General features: G+C 38.3%; 4 protein-coding genes and 1 long non-coding RNA gene across 11 annotated transcripts; 2 read left to right on the top strand and 3 right to left on the bottom strand.

Moving 5' to 3' along the window:
- Positions 1 to 1,379: 1,379 nt before the first annotated feature.
- Positions 1,380 to 2,671, bottom strand: LOC125204788. Of its 2 annotated transcripts, none has more exons than XR_007173647.1 (3): positions 2,024 to 2,671; positions 1,833 to 1,932; positions 1,380 to 1,753 (listed from the first exon to the last, which is right to left on the bottom strand). It is a non-coding gene; the product is annotated as an uncharacterized LOC125204788 (long non-coding RNA). The 2 variants fall into 2 exon arrangements; XR_007173648.1 differs by having other exon boundaries at positions 2,053 to 2,671.
- A 2,621-nt stretch (positions 2,672 to 5,292) lies between these two features.
- On the bottom strand, positions 5,293 to 6,425 carry LOC125203310 (auxin-responsive protein IAA32-like). Its single transcript, XM_048101626.1, has 4 exons — positions 6,271 to 6,425; positions 5,756 to 5,965; positions 5,567 to 5,675; positions 5,293 to 5,490 (listed from the first exon to the last, which is right to left on the bottom strand). Exons 1-4 carry the CDS (start codon positions 6,404 to 6,406, stop codon positions 5,388 to 5,390), a joined length of 558 nt encoding a protein of 185 aa, XP_047957583.1. The 5' UTR covers positions 6,407 to 6,425; the 3' UTR covers positions 5,293 to 5,387.
- Positions 6,426 to 9,416: 2,991 nt separating this feature from the next.
- LOC125207947 (E3 ubiquitin ligase BIG BROTHER-related-like) lies at positions 9,417 to 10,702 on the top strand. The gene is made up of 5 exons (XM_048107470.1): positions 9,417 to 9,887; positions 9,980 to 10,093; positions 10,163 to 10,261; positions 10,348 to 10,470; positions 10,563 to 10,702. Exons 1-5 carry the CDS (start codon positions 9,540 to 9,542, stop codon positions 10,692 to 10,694), a joined length of 816 nt encoding a protein of 271 aa, XP_047963427.1. The 5' UTR covers positions 9,417 to 9,539; the 3' UTR covers positions 10,695 to 10,702.
- Positions 10,105 to 15,167, bottom strand: LOC125207946. Of its 6 annotated transcripts, none has more exons than XR_007174041.1 (10): positions 14,704 to 15,167; positions 14,310 to 14,387; positions 13,167 to 13,910; positions 12,965 to 13,067; positions 12,465 to 12,565; positions 12,207 to 12,381; positions 11,711 to 11,881; positions 11,538 to 11,638; positions 10,597 to 10,860; positions 10,105 to 10,497 (listed from the first exon to the last, which is right to left on the bottom strand). XR_007174041.1 is itself a non-coding variant. In XM_048107468.1 (9 exons), exons 1-9 carry the CDS (start codon positions 15,007 to 15,009, stop codon positions 10,852 to 10,854), a joined length of 1,788 nt encoding a protein of 595 aa, XP_047963425.1. In that variant the 5' UTR covers positions 15,010 to 15,167; the 3' UTR covers positions 10,594 to 10,851. The 6 variants fall into 6 exon arrangements, 3 of the variants coding, with proteins under 3 accessions (XP_047963425.1, XP_047963424.1, XP_047963426.1); XR_007174040.1 differs by having other exon boundaries at positions 10,745 to 10,860; XR_007174039.1 differs by lacking the exon at positions 10,105 to 10,497 and having other exon boundaries at positions 10,594 to 10,674; positions 10,745 to 10,860.
- A 2,579-nt stretch (positions 15,168 to 17,746) lies between these two features.
- On the top strand, positions 17,747 to 22,268 carry LOC125207945 (elongator complex protein 2). The gene is made up of 10 exons (XM_048107466.1): positions 17,747 to 17,984; positions 18,076 to 18,163; positions 18,366 to 18,451; positions 18,691 to 18,844; positions 19,077 to 19,237; positions 19,335 to 19,997; positions 20,329 to 20,650; positions 20,767 to 20,975; positions 21,411 to 21,588; positions 21,670 to 22,268. Exons 1-10 carry the CDS (start codon positions 17,835 to 17,837, stop codon positions 22,155 to 22,157), a joined length of 2,499 nt encoding a protein of 832 aa, XP_047963423.1. The 5' UTR covers positions 17,747 to 17,834; the 3' UTR covers positions 22,158 to 22,268.
- The last annotated feature ends 1,389 nt before the right edge of the window (positions 22,269 to 23,657 follow it).

Raw genomic sequence — 23,657 nt, 5'->3', positions numbered from 1 at the left:
GGACGGAGGGAGTATTTTTTTATGATTTTTTTAAAATGGGTGTGCAAAAGTGACCGGGACTCCTAATCGCGGACGGAAGGAGTATTACCTATGCAGTTTTATAACCTTATGGAGATTTCTTATTCTATTTTTCTGGCATACCTTTCAATTCAAAATTTATGGCCGGTATGTACTTGATTTTATTTAGATATTAGAGCATGTCAGGGTGCCATCATCCCTTAAAATTCGACTTAAAGTGAGGACGGGAAAAGAGGTGAGTTACCGCGAAGAAGCGGATAACGCCCTCACTTTTGAAGGAAGATTATGTGTGCCCAATGACGAGGCTCTCAGAAATGAGATCATGAGTGAAGCACATGAGACACCCTACACCGCCCACCCAGGAGGTACGAAAATGTATCAAGATATGAAGAAGCATTTTTGGTGGGATGGCATGAAGAGGAGCATAGCGTCGTTTGTAGAAAGGTGCCTAGCATGTCAACAAGTGAAGGCTCTACATCAACGACCCTATGGGAAATTGCAACCCCTGGAAATTCCCGAGTGGAAATGGGAGCACATTGCAATGGATTTCGTGACAGGATTGCCAAAGTCCCAACGGGGAAATACAGCTATTTGGGTGATTATAGATCGCCTCACCAAGAGCGCCCACTTTGTACCAGTTCGTATCACTTACGGATCGGACAAGTTAGCTCAGATCTATGTGCAAGAGATCATACGGTTACATGGAATACCGGTGACGATCACATCAGACCGTGACCCGAAATTTACTTCTAAGTTTTGGATAAGCCTGCAGCAAGAGCTAGGCACCAGGTTGAATTTCAGTACGGCATTCCATCCACAGACTGATGGGCAGTCTGAGAGGACAATCCAAACCTTAGAAGATATGTTGAGGGCCGTAGTGCTCGACCGCGGAGGAAAATGGGAGCCAGTATTGCCACTTATAGAGTTTGCTTACAATAACAGTTATCAGGCGACTATAAACATGGCCCCATATGAAGCACTGTATGGGAGGAAATGTAGATCACCACTTTACTGGGATGAGGTCGGTGAGAGAAAGACGCTTGGACCGGATTCTGTAGATGAAATGATAGAGATCGTCCGCCAGATCCGTGAGAGAATCAAGGAAGCTCAAGACAGGCAGAAGTCTTACGCGGATGCTCGCCGAACCGACCTGCAGTTCAAGGCGGGAGACAAAGTTTTTCTAAAGGTATCTCCGTCTAAAGGGATTTCGAGATTCGGCGTCAAGGGCAAGCTAAGACCACGTTTCATCGGACCCTACGAAATTCTAGAAGAAGTGGGTCCTGTGGCGTACAGATTGGCACTCCCACCGAGTTTCGGGAACGTGCACAATGTTTTTCACGTGTCTTAGTGAGAGTCGGAACGAACCAAAGCAATTCCATATTTTTTTTTTGATACATAACTAGCGAGGAAGAATATGAAGAGTTCTTTTCCTAACTAAGAAAGTTCAACTACTTGCCGAACTACACTTTAGCTTACATAATTAAGTACATGTGAGTTAAGAGTTTAAGAAAAAGGAAATTTGAATGCTAGTACAAAATATACAAGTATGGGCTAAAAGGCTAAGAAACTAAAGTCGGCTCTTTTACTACACTTTGGGCCTCTTTTTTTCGAGCCCAAGTCGCACACCACCGCGACCCTCGCACACCACCGCGACCCTACCCGGTCAGCCCGTTGAGCCAGGGCAGCGAGCCTACTTCTCGGGACAGTTGGGTGGCAGCCAAGTTGTCTCTTTCTCCTGCAAAAGATAAACAAGTGTATTAAATGCAAGGGGAACAAAAGGGAATTTGAGGATGGCAAAGTTGGCTCCCTAATACCCCTTTTCGTGACAATAACTATGTGAGAACAAAAACTCTCCACCCTCAAAAGTACTAAAACAGCCAGCAGCTTACAGCCCCTGCATTCTCTCGCTTGTACCTGCAAAAATCAAACAAAGTGTATTAATGCAAGAGTACTTATGCATAGACAAAACACCAAGTTTAATTAAATAAAAGGGGTGGTGAAGAACCAGCAAAAAGGATTGTTGCTGCAATATACCCTTAGTATACCACCAAGTTTCAGTTAAAGTTGCTGCAAAAGATCAAGAAAAGAGAGATATGCTGCTGGATAGAAACAAGAGTTTCAGCAGCATCATTTAAGGCTCACAAGTACACCAATCTGCCTATAAATTTCCCTCCACACCACATTCAACTCCCTTTCACACACACTTCAAAATTTCAGCACAAACCGAGAGTAGAGGGTGGAACAAGGTGAACGGCAGCAAAGACAGCCATTCCTTCGATTTTTCCAGAGGTAATACACCTCCATCTTCCTTCCCCAATAGCTTTACATATCATCATATAGAGGCACCACAACTTAGGAAGCACAATCAAAGTAACACAAGCACACTCTCTGCCCTTGTTTAGAACATCATGCTAGCTCAAGGATGTAGAATTTGCTAGAGAAATCTCATAGCAGTAGTAGCCTTTGAAGAACTTTAACTCATAAATGGAACAAGAGCACAATAGGCTGCCCTCATGCTAATTTTCAGTAGCAAACTATAACCTTTTCAAGATCAATCTCTTTCCAGTAAACTAAAGTATATATCCAAGATCACAACCTCAAATCACAACAATCAAAACGTTTCCAACATTGCTACTGCCCAAGTTTTGATCAAAATACTAATAAACAAAAGGGGTGAAAGGACTTAGCTTTACGATTTGCACTTGGGTTGCCCGATCTGGACGGTGACGGAGGGCTGCGAGGCGGCACTACTCGCTGAAGCTAGAGGCGAGGGCAGCCGCGGGAACTCCACGGCGAGCCTAAGCTCCTGAGGTGAAGAAGGCAGCGGCGAGTCGCCGGAGAAGAGGGGAAAGACGGAGATGGCTGAGCGGCGCTGAACGACGCAGCGGGCGGCAGCCCTGCTCGTCGGGCAGCCGGGAATAAGGGCGGCCGCGAGGTGGCGGTGACGGGATGGCGGCGTTGGTGACGAGATGGCGGCGACGGGTGAGGCGGCGAAGAAATTAAGGTCGGACGTGTTTTGAAATTGGGGATTTTTGTTCTAAGAAGAGATTAAGCCGAGGGTTTGTGAGGAAGGACATCGGAACCTCCGGCGACGCAAGGGAGGCGCCGGCCGGAGCTCCTAGCGACGGGCGACGAGGAGGCGCCGCCACACTTCTCCCGCTTAGGGTTTCGGTTGAGAGAGTGAAGGAGTGAGAGAGAGATGTCGATGGTTATGGGTTAGGGAGAAATTGGGCTTCTCCCCTTTTTCTTTGTTTTGGGCCTCTTATTTATTTTGGATTGGGCCACCAACAAATTAATGAATGGACTAAGAATTTAATTAAATCATGGACTCTCCTATGTAGGGATTTAAATAATGGCCGATATTTATTGTCACGAGGATAAGTCTAATTTTCCGGACCTTAAGTTAAGTGCACGAATAAATACTTTTTGTTTCAGAATTTTTTGCGCTAACGATGAATAGACCTCGAGTCTATTTTAGTGCTTGAATAAAATATATAGGAGGTAACGCTCTTTCGTTAAACGAATAATTGGTAGACCTCCACACCAAACTAAATCGCAAGATTTATTTAGTGCTCAAGGACTTCTTATGAATTAAGGAAAAAGGAATAAAATGATCACGCACTTAGGATGCATTCATGTTTAAACTTAATGGATATCTCAAAATCTAATTAAGTATCATTTTATTTCCTAAAGGGACGTCTTCGAACGTCATCTAAGACCAAGTTAAGGAAATTTTCGGAAGGAGCTTTAGCTTTTGAGGTGGGCATTTCTTTCAAAACGTGATTTCAACTCAACTGTGGCATTGACAATTAAAGATAGAACTATTTTTGGCAATGTGCCCACTGAGTATATCAAATACTCAGCCCTGCATGTTATTTTCAAATGTGCAGGTTGAACGTGGACGAGCAGGCGAAGGTGTTGGGACAAGCATTTTAAATAAGTAGTTAGGTAGCCCAAAGTAGCATGTCTTCATACGTGCTATTTTGTCTTGGACTCTTCCGCTGCAAATCTAGAATTATGTGCTAGAAAGCTATGAACTTAGTCTTGATACTCTGAACACGTTTTGACTATGTACCCATATGCCTTTGATACTATTGATTTAAGTGATGTCATCCTTTTTATGTTGTCCCTTGATTATTGAGAATTGTTTAGTCGCGAAATAGCTACGCTCACTAGCACTAGGGAGTTGTGGTCGTGACAGGAAGCATATATATTGCATATTTATAAAAGTGAATAAAATGATGCACTGTGTAAAAGATGAGTACTTAATAAAAACCTGAACCAATAAAGTGTGAGCAAGAGGTGATAATAAAAATATAATTCGCAATCGCTACTATGCTAAAAATGCTAGTATAACTCGTATAAATCACTAAATGTTTTGATTAGACTCCTACCCTTTTCAGTTGAAATAACTAGTAGTAGTATTTAACAATTTTTTTACTGAGGAATTTTGTGTCTCGACTGTAAAAATCTTACTGAAATTGTTATATATAGTTGTTTTAAATGCAGCCTCAATTATTTCTATGCAAATTCAAGCCTCAATAATTTCTATGCAATCATATGAGCGATAACATAAGTACGATAAACTAGGCCAGTTGCTTTCCTAGTCCCTAAACAGTCCTATTTATAGCCAGCTCTTAGGATCGGACGTTCGTATTCATAACACAAGTTGGATAATTTTTAAATATCTCAATAGTTTTTAGCAAATTTCATAGTACATTTTTTTAAAAAAAGATACCAATAATAGGAGTAACTTTTAATTCCCTATTCACCTATTCATTACTTGAAATCTCAACCTATTGAAGAGAGGAGAAGAGTCTTATCTATTAAAGTTGTGATATCGTCTAGTTATCATTCATGGACTAGTCTTTAATGTTTTAATTGCATCTAAAAATTGAACTGTGTATACCTAAGTTAAATAAGATTGAGAGACTGAATTACACTATCACTGAACAAATTAGAGTCGGTTCTTTCTTTCTCACTTGTGTGATATACTAATAATGGTCAAAATCAGATTAAAATGTCAAATGCTCATATCGAAAATAGGATTGATCAGCGATTCCAAAAGAACTCGATTTACACCGCTTTCCATGAAAGAGTTCATATATGTTCCCACACCAGTTTATATACCCGAAACAAAGGATAAATTCATTTCCTTAGCTCTTAAAACAGATACTACTCCACAATATTCATAACTACAAAGGATGGCCATATCATAAATATATAAAACGCGAAATGGAGATAAATCATAAAAAAATTAAATGAAGACCGTGGTAAATCTAAACTCCATAGTCATCAATGGCAAGAGTTGGCATTAGATAATTAGTAGTACAGCACTTTAGTGAATATTACAGCATAGTTTAATCAAGTCAGAGAGTGTTGAAGAATGGAGATGAAGATGAAGAAGAAGAAAGGCGAGTTGTTTCATCCTTGCATGCAATTCTCAGCCTCTTCACCCCCTCCACGAACTCCCTGTTCAACCACACACATTAATTAACACTTCAAAAACATAATTAATTCATTTATATATCAGAAATAATTTTCTTACTTCCATGGAACATCTCCAACCTTCCTCCACTGCTCATTTTTATCCTTATAAAACAACGAAAACGGCGAGTCTGATTGAAACAGCCTCAATCCAGACATGGATTGTTTCCCTGTAGATTAAACAACACAACGTATCTCATACTTTATTCTCTCGTCTCTCTTACATTTATTTGGTGAAAACGTAACGTACCAAACATGTCTTCGAGTTGAAGGGCGAGGGTAAAATAGTCCATGTTGTGGAGAAGGCAAACTTTCCTCCCAACCACCACTCCATCCATATTAACCTTCACATAACTCCATCTCTGTTTGCTTTCAATCCCTTCACATTCCTCCTCACAATTTTCCTTTGACTGCAAATCCTCACTCTTTTTCGGCCACTCCACCAACATCTCGTAATTCTCTACATTTAATCACCCACATTTTCAATATAATGGTTTTGTAATTATGTCTCAACTTAGAGAGTTGTCTAAAAATGTCCACAACTAATTAATGTTTAAAATCTCAATTTTTACGGAAAAAGTTTAATTTATCTCTCGTTGCACGGATATAATGATGAGTCAGCTCGTCGAATTCTTAAGTTGATGCACATATAAATCATGCGAACTAGACATAAATCAAATATTAAAAATTGGAGACACGAAAAATGATTAAACACTATAAATACTCAAAATAGACGTAAATCAAAATACGAAATTAATGCAGTACCATGGGAATGCTGAGAGTAGCAAGCAGGATCGGGCTGCACAATGCGCAAGCTCAGCCCCAAATCGATGATGCTAGAATCTTCTTTTCCAAGATAGGAGGAAAGGGCTGCATGATTTAGAAGGTAGCTTGAATCCATATAGAAAACTAGAATTAAAATAAAAAATGAAAGGAAATATGAAATGAAAGTAAAAAATGGAAGGAAGTATATATGAGAAAAATAGTGGAGGGGACAAAAGGAAGACAAGGGGGGCTTTATCCCATGACCAATGATAAAGGTAGTAGTTGTGAAATTCTGACATTCTCAACATGTATTGTGTTTGGACAAAATTGCAAGGAAAAGGACAGGTGATGGGCTCTAAATTCAGCAACACATATCAGTATTTGTATTAAGGGGTAAGAGATGTGTGAGATTCTTGCATTCTTGCATCCCCATATTGCTACAAAACTCCACCTCTCCCTTGTACATCGCAGCACGACACGTGACCCGTTGTCGCTGGGCACGTCACGGTGTTTGGCGCAGAGCATTTCCTGTGCTGCAAAATGCTGTAGCATGTTTCAAGATTCGGACAAGTTCTACGAGAGAGAGACTTATTTTTTTTAATGAAATGAAGTTCATGAGTTGTCACATATTGAGGGAACTAATGGGAATTAGTACCTATTGATATCAGTTTAATATCTAATACGTGAGCCCAGTTCAACGCCTTGTTGTGGCGTTGCACTAGTAGATGCAGCCCCACAAATTTTATTATTTTTGGGATTTTATTGTGATGTAAATGGAGCTTGTGTTTTTGTTTGGATGGATGTAGTTAATGGTTGAAGTTATCGTGGATAAGATGGGGATTGGTTGGGCAAGGAAAGATAAATAGGTGAGAAAGTGGTGATGGGGTAGATAATCCATGTCTTGGACAAATTTTAATGAGGGGGGACACTCATGTCTAGAATAAGCATCATCTGTTTCATTAGCATACCATAAGATTATGTCTACCAATGTAACTCTCGTACTAAACAATCAACTACGATCTTGGGGGACATAGTTGGCCGGAAAGTTGGGACCGGCTTGTCGACACTGTGAAAAGCGTCAACCTTCAACCGGGAAAATAACGGGAGGATGAGGCGCAATTCAGTTGGCAAGATGCTCCCCAAAGAAATCAATAAGTTTGAGGCTCACATCATAGTGGTGGTATATGGAAAACCATTGTACGAATTCATATCTTAATAAAAACAAGTGAAAATAACCAAAAAAGAAGCCACACTTTTGTATTTTTGAATTTCTAAAATCTTATGCTCATGGGTCATGAGCAGATTTTTGCTAGTATTATCTAGTTCTTTATAATCTAGCATGAGCTGGTCTTGTGAGGCTTGTATTGTTGCTTAACTTTATGTCTTAGCTTGGTAATTCATTTGTACCTTATTTCAATAATTTTCTCATTGTATATTCAAATATGATTCTTGATTTTGGAAAGCTTGAGATTGGTTTGAATGACACAATAACATGCATGATTTTGATTATGTTGAGTGAATAGCACAGGAATGTGTTACTTCCAAGCGTGACTTTGTGATGTGAGTTGAAAATCTGAAGTTCTAAAGTATTACCTTGCCAATAAGAATATGTAAAACTTGGCAATATATTGAGCACTTAATCCCAGCAAACCCTATTATTACTTTGGCAATAATATATACTTAATCTATCCTAAAGAGTCTTATTTTATCATTTTAATATATCACACAGGGTCCTATTTGGTAAGTAGACCTCACATTCCACCAACTTATTTCACTCATATTTTATTATAAAATTAATATATATAAGTGGAACTCATATTCCACTAACTTATTTAACCCACTTTTTTTACCTTTTTTAAAATATGTGTCATAATAAAATAGACTTCCATCGTAGAAAATAAGAACTATATATAAAAAAAGGTCTAGTCTCGTGGGCCTTGTGGCGACGCTAGGTGGCCGACAGCCTTTTATAATAAAGCCCAATAGGAAAGTGGCCTGGCCAAGAAACGATCCTAAATTTTTTCCCATTTGATCAATTAAAATACAATTATTTAAACGCGGCTTAATGTCATTACCTCCACCTCTAAATCCACTAACAACAAAAATGATGAGAAACTTTTTGAACTGTTTATTAGTCAAATTAGCTTTTAAGAAACAAGATGTGGAGTCGACACAATTAGAATATTTGAATGAGTATGTCGCTCAAAAAGATTTAGCGAATATATAAAATAAAAAAAAGGTAGGACATCAGTCATTGATATACCAATATTCAACTGAAAAACCTCATTTGCAGTTTTTCCTCAAAACCAGCAAAGGCCATAGCAATGCATATTCATACGCATGCTATGGCAATGTCACAAACACCAGGCATACGAATAGAGTTTCTCTGAAACAATATTTTTAACAATCTGAAACTCATACTCCCTTTCCACCGTCTACTATATATAGTCTATAGTACTACCAATAATATTAGCAATGGACAATATGAATTTTATACAAAATTGATAAATATATGACTGAGAGAGGGAAAAAAAAAAGTAAATGAAGTCCTTTTATATATAAAAAAAAATTATACTCCCCCTTCCCTATTAATTATCCACTATTGTCATTTTTGTCCATCCCCTATTAATTGTCCACTCTCACTTTTTACTGTAAAACATATATATAAAAGTGAGATCCTTATTCCACTAATTTTTTCAATTCATTTTTTATTTTATTTTTTAAAACCTGTGCCAGAACCAAAGTGCACAATTATTAGGGGACGGAGAAAGTAATTTTTTTAATAGTATAACAATAAGAAAATTTTACCAAATATAGAAAGTGATTAATTTTTGTAAACCCCTTGAAATGAAAAAATAGTAATATTGGTCACAGAGGGAGGATTATAATCTTAAAAAGATCCACATTTTGATTTTTTACTTTAAATTATGAACTCGTAATATCTTGAAGAAATAACTACTAGTACTCCTAGTGCAAGTATTACTAGTATTGTATGGGACAGAGTATAGTACGGAGATGGACATAAGAGAAAATATGTTTAACAAGTGAAGGACAAAAAAGCTAAAAGTAAAACATTCAACAAAAAGCCATTGCATAAGGTAGACATGTATGAACACTTTTCTTTGATTCTCCCTACCACCTCCAAAAATCAAGATTGTCTGTTTCCTTTCAAAGACCTCCTTTAGTTCAAATTTTCCCATAAAACACTTACTCTCTCCTCATTTCACTCTCTAGTATCAAAACACTACAGAGGCTAGTAAATGTGAATTATGCCTCAAGTGAAAAAAGAGCACAAAAGATGCAGCGAAAAACAACAACAAAATTCGTTTGCAGCAACCAATGGAGCTGAATCAAGAATCCCATCAAAGAAGAAGGTGTTCATGTTTGTCAAGCTTAAAGGACTGGGGTGTAAAGCGGTGGAGACGACGCCGGCGATCATAAGATCAGCGGCTGAGTGGGAGGCTAAGGGTGCAAGAAATCAGAAGAGAAAACCTTTGCATAATCGAAGGAATCTGGATAATGTTGTTGTTGATCTTCCTCACGTCAACATGTGTTGCACGCCACCAGGAATAGGTATTGCTTCGGATGTTGCACCTCGAGCTGCACCACACAGAAAGGTACAAAACATGTAATGCTGCTTTGTAACTTTGATTTTGTTTTGGTAGTGATTTGTGATCAAGCTGGAAAGTGGATGTTTTTGTTGTTTTAGCATTCACGAGAAGCAAGAAGAAATGATGTTGATGTTGATGTTGATGCAGCTGCTGAATTTCCGGTTGGGATAGGGTCACGAACTACTTATCGTTCTTCCGAAGAAATCATAGAGGTAAATTTGGCTGTAAAAACTGCATTGTGAATTTCTATTGATATAATTATATTGTAATGACCAATGCAGATGCTGATGAACCGGCAAGCGCTGCTGCCGGGGAGAATACTCCGGCAACACGACCGATATCAACACTGGAGGCTCGACGTGGATGATATGTCGTACGAGGTGCTATTACAGAAACTCTTGATTCCTATTTGTACCCTAATCTCTCACCCTTCCAATTCCTATAGTATTAAACTTTGCAACAACAGGAGCTACTTAATTTGGGAGACAGAATTGGGTACGTAGGCACCGGGTTGCAGGAAGCAGAGATATCCAATTGTCTAAAGAAATTCAAACATATCAACAAAGATTGGGAGTGCAGCATTTGCCAGGTGAACTCTTTGCTTTTCCCCCCTCCTCTACGAGTGGGATATGCAAAAAAAAGACGTCGTATTAATGTTAAAATCATGCAAAAATTATGCAGGAGAGATGCAAGGTAGATGATGAAATAGGAATACTCAAATGTGGCCATCATCATCACATGGAATGCATAAAGCAGTGGCTTCTACAGAAGAATGCATGCCCTGTCTGCAAATCTGCTGCCTTGTCTAAGTAAAATAAGCCATTTTTTGCCTTTTTTCGAAATTGTGGGGCTAAAAATCTCACCTTTTCTCCATGACTTTTTACTTGTGTGGTTCTGGCACTCTGGATAGGAGCATGAGATCGTGGTCCAAGCTCTGGGGTTGCCTGTTGTAATGCTTAATTAAGCAGAGCTATGTTCCCTACATCATGAAAATTCAATAGTATTTTGCAGCCACATAAATATAGTATTCAGAAAATAATCTCCACAACACTTGTTGAATAATCTTCATAACATACAAGCTTCGAGTGTTAGATTTACATAGTATCATCATAAATATAAAAGATGGGCATCATTTACAGACATCTCATGCTCCATTCTAGTTTACACTGGTCGCGCAAAAGGGAAACAGAAATCAAGTACTGATTTTGAAGGTAGGAATTAAAAGCATCACTACAAACTAGAAAGCAAACCACAACAAAAGCTGCATAGCTTGAGTCACAAAGGTTCAGAATCGTCTAGAAGTAATGGCATTCCCCACACCCCTACGCCGTGAAAATGTAGTGTAACTTCATGAATCATGAGATGGTTGATGTAGCGGGATGCTAGGAAAGCTCACTGGCACAGTTAAGTTAACTCTGCCCTACCACCAGAACCAATGACTTCTGGAAAGATGATATACTGTGCCAGAGAACGTAAAGTTTGCTTTCGACTACTGATTCGAGTCATAACGGCTTAGAAATTGGATTATACAGGGGTATATTTGTTCCACAGCCTGCAGGTATTAGGTAGTAAAATTTTAAGCAATCAACCCAAGTCATGGACCTATGAGAAAGGCACCTAAAGATCAAGTGAAGAGGGCAGAGTTAGTATACAAACCAGTCGTCCTCCCACCAGATCGTAATGAGCATAATGTGGACCATTAGGTTCTCCAAATACTTTATAGGTGACTAAGTGCTCAGGAATGGTCTTCGCGGTCTCTGAATTATACTGACTGGTGTAAGCATAAGTATGTGGCAAGTATGCTATGTCTGACAGGATAATAAACTAACCGTATACAGCTTCTGGTGGACAGATCAAGTCACGGTCTCCAGCAAGCGCTAATACAGGAACCTCGCTGTTAGGTAGATGATCCTTGTAAAAAAATGTACTGTTTCTATTACGGAGCCCTCCTTCTTTAAAAGCAGTGGTTAACTGCAATAATAGTTTTGCTGGAATAGTACCTGCCAGCAGCAACAAAATTCCATTGAGAAGGTTGAAAAATTTCTGCTTGGTATTATTTTTTCAGTGAAGTGCTTTCAAGTATTTCACAGAAAGAACCAATAATAACCATGTGCACTAAAAAAAGTTATTGTTGTACCAGCTTCCAAGGCCTAGTTTGTGTTCGGGTTTTTTAAAAGGAATCGTCTCTTACAATATAAACAAGAAATTCAATATAAGCCTAGTTATTGTAGAAGCATCTAACTATGGGCAAGAAGAATAGTTCACAAGGGCATTTTAATAACATATAATGTAAAAGAGAACTTTGTAAGAGTTACAGTGACTCACAAAAGTTGTTGAGAACGAGCTTCTTTAACAGCTCAGGGTGCATCATGTCCTGGGCTGATATCAAGTCATTCATCCATGATAAGACATAAGGCGGACTGGACGTGAGAGGATAAGCTGCAGATAGTAATGCGCCTAGAGGAACAACAGGCACATTCAGAGCCTGAGCAGGATCAGCCTGCAGCACAGTATAAGGTATTTTAGAAAGAGGATGAGATAGCATTTCACATCCGATTAAAAAAAATGCTACTGAGTACTTACAAGAGGAATAAGAAGTTTGAGAGATGATTTAGATGATGTGTAGTCGAGTGATGAGGCCAATGTCACCACGGCAGCTAATCCAGGATCTCTTCCTTCCGAACCTTTTAAAACAGTAGCTGATAAATATTTTTATCGCAACACCAACAACAAAAATGTGTTTAACATAATTATGTTATAGGATTAAATATGAAGGTATCAAATTGTCAGACATTTCAAAAATCTACACAAATAAAAGGGGGAAAAAAAAAGCATTGCGACAACTAACTACTCATAACTGTAGAAAGTACCAATGAAGGGATTATCACCCAAGTGAATAATAATCCATATTAAAACAGTCACGTTTCCTATACTCATGAAGATGCATAGAGCCATGGTGCTTTTACAACTGAGATTGATTCACAAACCATTTTATATTGCAAGCAGTTGAGCTTGAGAGTATCTCTGTAGTTATTGAAGTCAGAATATACATCATGCATCATCTATGCAGGAATCTAACTTACTGTATCGTGCTAGCATGGCATATAGTAAAATTCCCCCCATGGAGTGACCAATAGCAAGTATCCGGCCATCCTTTGGTTTGCTTTGGGCCCTTATGTATTCCATCTGTGAAATAGGCGACAGGAGAAACATAGAAAGGTTTTTTTTTAAAACAAGAAAAAAAGAAATAATAACTAAAGAAACAATATCAGAATGTCACCTCACCGCAGCAGGAACATCCTCTTCCAGGTAATGATCAAAGTCCCAGTCATATTGGACAATCAAGTCCAACTGATTCTCGAGATCTTGTAAAGTTGTTCTTAGACGCTCTGAAAGATCAAAAAGTGGAGGCGAAACTGAACGCTGAGCTTCATCAATGATATCAACTAACTTTTGACTTAGATCCCTAATCTGGATAGCAACACCAGATTTTTGCCTCCTCTCCAGCAAACTTAAAAGGTTCTTCCTTACTTCACTAAAACGGTCATATATAAATGAGCCCTCCAAAAGATCTGATACTTGGTCAAAAAATTTCGCTGACATGATCTTTGATTGACTTTCACTAAGAAAGCCAGAAAGTCGTTCGGACAAGCGTGTAAAGGTTTCTGTCAATTCTGTTACCAGTCTCGATTCATCCCATACTGTAGCAAGCCCATTTAGTTCTTCATTTACAACAGAAATCTCAGTTTTTTCCGTGCTCAGTGCTGAGGTTGATTGATGGTTGGCAGGAGCACCATTTGTATTATCTGCAGTAGCTTCCATCTGTTCTGATGTTGCACGAGAAGTCTTACTCTGCACGGAGGTAGCATTAGTCAAATTCTCTGCAGCAGCTTCCATTTGTTCAGATATTGCATGAGCTGACTTCTCTACATCCTTGAAATCCGACCCTTGGGTGCTCAATCCTGCCCCCCGAACTTCTAGTACCCAGGTGTCAAATCCTTGGCCACACATATATCGGGCAAATGAAGACTGCAATAATGTTTTTTTTCAAAAGTAAAGGCATTAGTTTTCCTTTCTTTTCTTCCTTTATTTTAAAAATACATGCATCCCCAGTCTTAATAATAAACTAGTATAACAGTATGTCCGTATATGATGTTAGATAATGGCTATTGGGGATGATAATGAATCCTGCCTACTCATATTAAATAGTTGTTCCATTTAGATTTCAGGGTATCGATGAACATATCAGCATTGTCTATATTTCAACCTCATAAGCATTCCCCTTAATAGATTGGTGTGTTCATCTACAAAATCAGAATGAAGGTTACAGATGCAGACTTTGTTCATTCAACTGAAACCATTTCATTGTGTCACAGTTCAAAGAATCTTCATGAGTAACGTTGATGCACGAAAGAGAATCAAACTAACCCCAGGAGAAAGATCATATCCAATGGCATTTGTTCCAACACCGGATAACAGCAGCAGCGGATGATTTCTCGGTGGAGCCTGCTTCCATATAAAATTTAACTTGAACTTAAATTCCATAATAAGACTGATAATCTCTTCCGTATTCAATAAGTATATTACTAATAAAAAGACAATAACTGTCGAAATTGTACATATAGCAATTTCCAGGATTCAACATGGAATTCTCTACTTCAAGGTCAATTTGCAATCAAAATCTGAAATACTTCAGCCGCACTTTCTGCCTACCATCTTAAATCAAGTATAATCTGCTTAGAAATTAAATCGTGGATCGACTATATGTATGCAGGAGCTCGCACACTCAACACAAGCCACCAACACCAATGACGACGAGTACCTGCGGCGACGGGCTATAGCGCCAGAGCGCGAGCTTCCAGGGCGAGTTGCTGACCGTGACGTAATGGAGCTCGTCGGCGGTGCATATCGGAGGTTTGTTCGGGAGCTTATCGACATCGGCCGGCTGAGTGTCGTTGGTGGAGAACGCTCTAACTCTCGCAGACACGAGCGAGAGGCGGCGGAAGGAAGCAATTCTCGGAGAGACGAAACAGTGGCGGAATTGGAGGAGGCGGTGGTGGTGGTGGTGACGGAATGTGGTGGCTGCTAGGTGGATCGCCGGATTCATGTTAGATTGGGCGATCGCCATGGTTGATTACTCTCAAGTAAAAATTGTGAATTTTAAAATAAATTTGTGGGAATTTGCAGATTGGGGTTTGACCTCAGATGCGTGGTTTCACCAAATCGAATTTCTTCCACAGTGTGTAGGAGGTTCCTTGGAAGCGGTGGAAGAAGAATAGGATTTTTTCTTTATCATTTTCTGTTTTGTTATTTTTGTTAAGGAAACGGGATAAACATGCGTTGAACCGCCGGTTCGTAATCAGAACTCACTTGTGGTTGCGACGCTTTGAATTGAAATTCGGCAGTTATTACATTGCACAGGTGATCGATAGGGTAGGGCTAGCAATTTTTGTTCCGATACGAATCTGCACGAAATTAACACGATACAAACAAGCACGTTCAAGGGGCGATAGTGGTAATGGCTAGGGTGGGAGCACAGGGTAGGCTAGTAGAACTTGTGTGTGTTTTGATGATGGGAGCCCAAACGTGTGCGGGAGTATTTTTAAAAATTTCGACATAACTGTTATTAATAACATTATTACTTGGAGCTAAGCACATGATATTAAATACGGAGTAATAAACTATACTATAGTGTTCATCTTTTTTTCAACTATCTATGACTTCAAAATTTAATATTATTATTTCAATAATTTTCTAGAGATCAAAAATCAATCTTTGGGGCCTCTCCCAGTTAAGTCTACTTAGGTGGTGTTCGGTTGTCATGACTAATTATCATGGACTATCCATCTAGAATTAAGTTGTGGGATTATTTTAATTGGAGGGGGAAAGCTATGGCTTATTATCATGAGACTATCCATCTAGGATTAAGTTGAGGAGGTCAATCTTATGAACCAAACATGATACATATTTAATCATGAGATTTAGTCTTACCAACCGAACACCCCTTTAGTAAACCAACCGCGCTACTCTATTTCTTAATCTTTGCATGATTTCAATATACATCTATAAATTATTCAAATATTGGGGAATCATTGACCCCCACTTTCCTTACCACATATGCCCATGTGTGTTGGTCTGTTGATCTAACCATCAATCTGAGAGTATGTCGATGACTCGGTGGAACAATGTACGGCTCCTACTTAGATATGATCATGGGAGCCGTGCGTCAAACGTTTCAGCCATAGTTAGATTCCAAGAGTAATCGGCCAATTGAAATGACATTCAAATGCTCATCAAATACCACCAATGTCTTCGTCTTCGAAAGAGGTTCGTGAGACCTGCCCAAGGTTTATCGAACCAGCGGTTAAAACCAAAACCATAACCGGCGGTTACGGTTCCGAACCGAAACCGCAAAAAATTGTGAGATTTTATCCAATTCTCACTTGTAGGTTGCTTGATTTTATATTATAGATTAGGTCAAGTAAATGTATGCAGTTATAGTGGTGTATCCATAAATTGTGGAGCAAATGAAGTGTTTGTCTTAGTGAAAGTAGCCTAGAATTGTCTCATTTTCTTCTATGAGGTGTTAGGTCCCAAGGAGGATTCCTTGCTATTTACACCTTCTTTCCATCTTTTTTTTTCTCCAACCAAATTCCCTTTTTAGGCTAGTTTTTGGGGCTAGGCTCACCCTATCTTTCATATTTTTGATAAAAATTGAGGATCAAATATTTGTGGCACATCTTGAAAATATGAAAGGGTGCAATCACAAGAATCTTTATCGTACTTCTAAATCAAAAGGAAATAGTATGTAAATATGCATTTATGAGACTGCATATATATCTTGTACACGGAGAGAGGGTGGAACTTAACAAAACTAAAATAGAGTACCAAATATTCCAAAAATCTACATGAATGAGGATGATTATTCTAGGAGAACTTAACAGATAGAGAGATATTCTAAAAATATGACGAAAAAGAGCTTAGATTTGATAAGTGCTACTCATACTATTAGATGTAGCTTTTTTTAGTGCCCTTAGACATTTATAAAAGACAAATTCTCTCATACGAGCGTGCTGACGATCAGCGCGTCTGGCCCCTCCTTTCCTCCCATCTTCTCCCCTCCCCTGCAATTCCTTTCACTCCTTCCCCCTGGCATCTGCTCCTTTATCCCCCCCTCGCTACCGCCATTGTTTCCAACTTCCTACACCGCAGCCTCCCCTCCTTTTTTGTCATCGTTTTCATTTGCGCGCACGGGAGAGTGCCTCTTTGCAAAGTACTAGTCCGCAAGCACGTGAGTTAAGATAGATGCATGCTAGAAAGATTTTGTTGATCATGGAGCAATTGTCAATCTAAAAGGCCTTACATGGAGTAGTATAATATTTTTTTTGTTTGTAGTTATTTGAATCGTATTCCACTTTTGATTATCTCAAATTAATTAAGTTATTTCTACCTATTATTTAATGCTCTCTTACTTTATTCACCAACCTATTTTATCTTACCTTCATATAATCCATTCTTAAATCTGTACTCCATAAAAAGAAATCTCTTAAATAATATGGGACAAAGGGAATAACAATGAGAAATTTATCTTTAAAAGTATTAAACCTAAAGTTGATGGCAATTAGGAAGAGTGTATTTTTTATCATCCATTTTGTTTATTCCTTCCAACTTTTGATGAATGTTGTCGATAGTTTATTCGAACTTGTGTCGTGAAAGTGTAAAACTGTACCCTTCACCAAACCACCAACTCATTTCCAGCAATTGAATATTCCAATTAAGATATACTAAGCCCACTACTAAACCATTTCAGCCCAATATTGTAACTGCTCAAAGCCCATTTTGTTATTTCCAATCGTCGTTTTCCCCTTTCCCCGTTGCCTGCTTAAACCTCTTCTTCCGTCCACCTCAAAACCTCTCTCTCTCTCACACACACACACACATTTGCGTGAGTTAATGCGAGCTGAAGGTGGAGAAATGACAGTGGAAGTGGAGAGAGCGTTCATAGGAGCAGGATGCAACAGAATAGTTCACAACGTTTCGTGGGGCGCTTGTGATTTGATTTCATTTGGTGCCCAGAACGCCGTTGCCATATTTTGCCCCAAGGTTTTTGCTGCAATTTTTCCCTACTGTTTGATTTTGCAAGTTGATTGATTTTTGCTAGTGTCAATTAACGATGTTTTCCTTTCTTCGATAGACTGCGCAAATTTTGACGACGCTTCCGGGCCACAAAGCGTCTGTGAACTGCACGCATTGGTTGCCGAGCAGCAAGTTTGCATTTAGAGGTTAGTTCATTGCCTGTGATTATGTTGGTTAAAAAAATCCCCTTTCCCCCCTTTTTTCGTGGTGGAGTGAAATTTATGAAGTGGAGTAGGATTGAATGTTTGTTTAACGCTTGAAATTTGTTTCCTTGGATGAGCTGATGAGCTTATCTGAATTTGGTCGTGGTTAGTAGTTTCTTATGATTAATATGATTTTCTTTTGCAGCGAAGAATTTCGAAAGGCATTATCTGTTATCTGGAGATGCTGATGGAGAAATCTTGCTGTGGGAATTTTCCCTTGCTGATAAAAAAGTGCTCACTCTCTCTGTTTCCCTTTTTATTGTCTTGTATGTATTTGATGTTCTCTGTTATGGATATCCTAATTCAGTGTTCCAGTAACATATAATCACTCTTGTCATCCCTGTAGTAACTTATTTCTAATGAAAAAAACAGATACTTATGAATAAGAATTGGGGATATTATTGACTTATTGGTCATTATCGCACTACATTTCTAATATCTTCTCATCTCACAATCAAATCTTATGGCAGTGGAGGAATGTGCTACAAGTATCAGAAAAGCATAAAAAATGTGTTACTTGCATCTCTGCAATTGTGCTGTCTCAGACAGATGCTTTATTTGCATCTTCCTCATCTGATGGAGTTGTGAGCATATGGGAAATCATATTTCCATCAAGTGCGGAGGGTGAGTTGCTTGGACTTGAGCAATACTATACTATCAAATCTGCATTTGCTTTGCATTGGTATTATATTCAATTGCAATGCTTAATTTCTTATATTTATCATTCTACTATGGTACATTTGTGATAGTCAAATATCAACTGATGTGGATTGTAGTGGAAGTTAGTATGGTGCAATTAATCATGTGCTGTTCTCTGCTATTTGATTTCTCATATTTATTTATTTTAATATCTCAGGTGAATGCAAATTGTCTTGCTTGCATTCTATTGTTGCTGGTAGAAAACCTATGGTTGCTCTTTCATTTGTGGAGTTGCCTGGAAACAGTGGGCACCTAGCTCTAGCCATGGGTGGTTTGGATAACAAAATTCACATCTACAGTGGTGAGAGATCGGGAAAAGTGTGTATCATCTAATGCATTATCTTAGTTAATGTTCCTGCTCTAGTATGCACTTTTCTTTTGCTAAAACGAATGCATTGTGTTTATCTGTTTCCAGTTTGTCAGTGCCTGTGAACTGAAAGGGCATAATGATTGGATTCGTTGTCTGGATTTCTCATTACCTTTATATGCAAATGGTGAACCATCAATTCTTCTTGTGAGTTCATCTCAAGACAAAGGGATACGTATATGGAAGATGGCTGTACAAAATAACCATGCTGACGGCACGAAAGAAGAAACCAGTTTGGCCGCTTATATTAAAGGTCCTATATTTGTAGCTGGTTCATTCTCTTACCAGATATCTCTGGAATCCCTTCTTATCGGACATGAGGATTGGGTGTACTCGGTGGAATGGCAGCCTCCTCAAAGCTCCTCTATTGAGGGCACTGAATGTTATCAACCTCAGAGCATTTTATCTGCATCCATGGACAAGACTATGATGATATGGCAGCCTGAGAAGACTACTGGTATATGGATGAACATGGTAACTGTCGGGGAGTTGAGTCATTGTGCTCTAGGGTTCTATGGTGGTCACTGGAGTCCAACTGGGAACTCAATTTTAGCGCATGGCTATGGTGGATCTTTTCATCATTGGAAAAATGTTGGCACTGACTTTGATGATTGGAAACCTCAGAAAGTTCCTTCTGGTCATTTTGCACCAGTGTCAGACATTTCTTGGTCTAGGGATGGAGAATATCTGCTATCTGTTAGCCATGATCAAGTAAGAACCTTATTGATTTTCATTCATGGAAATTTCGTTTATCGGTTGGCTGGATATGCTTGTCAGTTGTTTAAGGACAAATGTTGGTATCAGATACCCTTCCTTTTATTACCTAGATGAGCATGTTGGATGCAATTTAGTATAAAGGCCAGCCCTTCATTTTCTGTTCTAGTTTATTTGAATTTCTTATTTAATATTGATATAATGGAAGGCTAAAGATACTTTTAGGCTAGATATAAACTCACGCGTTGCATGATATGATTGCAATCGGTTGGTTGTCTTTGGCTCCCTGTGGTATTTAATAGTACCAATTTGCTTATTTCTTTTTCAGACATCTAGGGTATTTTCTGCATGGTCTAATGAATCTATAATAGAAGATGGAGAGGCTTGGCATGAAATTGCACGACCTCAAGTTCATGGCCATGATATTAATTGTGTGACAATGATCAAAGGTAAGGGGAACCACAGATTTGTAAGTGGGGCTGACGAGAAAGTGGCTAGAGTATTTGAGGCTCCCCTCTCCTTTTTGAAGACACTGAATCACACCACTTCTCAAAAATCTAGCTATGCTGACGATCTTCCATCAAATGTGCAAATTCTTGGTGCAAATATGTCTGCTTTAGGACTATCGCAGAAGCCAATATATCAATATGGTGAGACTTTTGCTTCTCCACTTAAAAAGTTTTAAAATGAGTATGGTTGTGATTTTGTGCATGAAAAGTCTAAAGCACATTCAAAACTAATCTATCTTGTTATGCATCTTTACCAGAGTCAAAAGAAATAAATAACAATGAAGGGATTGATACCCTTGAAACTATTCCCGAAGCAGTTCCGACTGTGTTGACAGAACCACCCATTGAGGAGCAACTGGCATGGCATACACTGTGGCCGGAGTCCCACAAGCTCTATGGACATGGGAATGAACTTTTTTCTCTTTGTTGTGACCATGAGGGAAAGCTAGTAGCTTCATCCTGCAAGGTTATTTCTTTGTTTTCATTTTCATGCTAAATTAATTGGTTAGTTTTATAATATAGAGTTCACTCTCTCTTAGCTTACCCAATTGTGCTTATTTCTTCATCTTGCCACTACTTCCATTTTTAAAAACCTTTTAACTAAAGAGGAGCTCTTTTGTGAATTGAGGAGTTACTTTTCGGGACACATGATGCTGGAAATTTGTTCCATGTTCTAAATCTTGTTTACCCTAATACAAAAGGTAGACACAAGAGAGATTTGCAAAATTAGGTCGTTTTGACTGAAGCATTTTGCGTATGTGGATTTCTTCAGTGTTTAAATAGTGGATGCATGAGATTTCGTTTTGTGAAGAGTTATCTAATGTTTTGATAATTAGCTCTACTATTGTAATATTTATTAGCATTTGAGGATTGAGAAATGACCAAGTTCCAAACTCCACAGGCACAGTTGGCTTCTGTTGCGGAGATATGGCTATGGCAAGTAGGCTCTTGGAAGGCTGTAGGTCGCTTGCATTCACACAGTTTAACCGTGACACAATTGGAGTTCTCTCACGACAACAACTTTCTTTTATCTGTTTCTAGAGATCGCCATTTCTCCATATTTGCAATCAAGCATACAGGTGACACCCATTTTTCTTTACATTGTTTATAAAATTCATCTAAATAAATACTGATTGTTCGAGTGACACTTCACAAAATAGGGCAAGATGAATTAAGTCACGAACTCGTCATCAGGCAGGAGGCCCATAAGAGAATAATATGGGCATGCTCTTGGAACCCGTTTGGCCACGAATTCGCCACTGGTTCGAGGGATAAGACAGTAAAGATATGGCAACTGGTAAACGGTTCATCAGTTAAGGTGCTCATGACTCTGCCGACGTTCCAGAGCAGCATTACTGCATTATCTTGGCTGGGGGTCGACAGCCAGAAGAACCACGGGCTCTTAGCAGTGGGAATGGAGAATGGTGTAGTGGAACTGTGGACTCTCTCCAGCACCAGAAATAGCGATGGCGACATTGCAGCAACAACTGCTACTCTTGCGGTTCGTTTTGACCCGTTTCTGTGTCACGTTTCTGCAGTTCATCGTCTGAGATGGCAGAGCGCGAAGAAGAGCGATGATTCTAGGAGTGTGCAGCTTGCTTCTTGTGGAGCTGATCATTGTGTGAGATTGTTTCAGGTACACATTTAGCAGGTTGCATAATGATGTTTGTTTTACTGCAACTGAAACTACTTGAGTTATATGTAATTGTATTTTTCAACTTCATTTTATCATATGTATACTAGAAAGGTTTTGAGTTTAGTTAAGTGATTTATACCTGAAAATTTAGTGGTATTTAGTTGCCTTCAGCACTTACTCTGTCTGACTAAGGTCATATGCTGTATAATTTCTGAGTTTTGATCGATTTATTGATCTATTTTCTTATAAGCTATATTCCTTGGTTCTAAATCATCTTAATATATTTATAATCTAAGTTTTGTTGATACTTGATAGTATTTGGATTTATGTACGGTTGTCATTTTACAACGTTTTACTTGTAAGATAGATCTCACATGTATCTCCCTAGAAAGAACGATTTATTTATTAAACCCGATATATTAAATTAAAATGAATTATATTTTATTCAGTGCCTAAAAACATAAACCAAAGGGTTTTATATTCACTCAAGAGTCACCTTTTCCAAATTGCGAGGAAAACCAGGGTCTTAACTAATATTACATTCATAATTTGGAGGGAATCAATTGTCCTTTGATGCAAGGAAGAGTTGCTTTGAATTTCTTTCACCTACTCAAATAGAAAAATTAATTGATTTGAAATGGAGTGGACATCATATTGAACTTTTATCAATTTTCAAAAATTTGCATATGAGTTTATTGGAGTTTATGAGTTACTTGTATATGACATAAGCTTTGGATAAGTAGAATGTCAAATTGTCAATAGAGAATGATTGATTCTTTTATTCTTTACCCTTATTCTATCAGAGTTATTTTTTTTTGATAAATAAATTGAACGTTTACGAATCATATTGAATCTCAGCAATTGAAATTTATACTCCAACTCTTCTTCTTCTTTTTTTCTGATATACTTTATATTCAAATATCTCTGTGGTCCTATTAAGTCAGATTCTAAAATATTGATATGAAGTAGGTACCGTATTACATAGGACTCAAGTTTTTGAACAAATTAAGATACTAACATAACAAATTAAGATACTAACATATGCATATTTAAAAATCTATAACTGCAAATCTCATAGTTTAGTGCTATTTAATTCACTTTTCAGTCCTTTATGAGTGTAATAAATGAAAAAGAACCATATACATGTCTATATATGTGATTTAACAAACAAAAAACTCGTTACAAAGCTTAAAAGGCTCAAAATTTTCGCCTAAATACTTACTACCAAAAAGTTCCAGAGCTTCAATGATTGTAGTCATGAACAAGTAGAAAAAAGGCGAGACACGATATAATGAAAAGTATATGGAAACGTGAAAGAAATGAAATTTAGTTAGTCGAGTTGTTTCTATCTCAATTATTTGTAAAGTTTTGCATAAAATAGTTATCAATCTTCGTCATGCTCATCAAGAATACAAATCCTACGTAACACGTTAATAAACTATGTCATCATTATTTTTCTAAATCAGTAGAGACTTCGTAATCACAAGAGATCGAGCATGAATCAATCATAAT

Source organism: Salvia hispanica, chromosome 2 (genome assembly GCF_023119035.1).
Source record: "Salvia hispanica cultivar TCC Black 2014 chromosome 2, UniMelb_Shisp_WGS_1.0, whole genome shotgun sequence".
In the NCBI taxonomy this organism is placed as follows: Eukaryota; Viridiplantae; Streptophyta; class Magnoliopsida; order Lamiales; family Lamiaceae; genus Salvia; species Salvia hispanica.
Note: the sequence above shows the minus strand (reverse complement) of the source record. Positions and strands in the feature narration are given on the sequence as shown.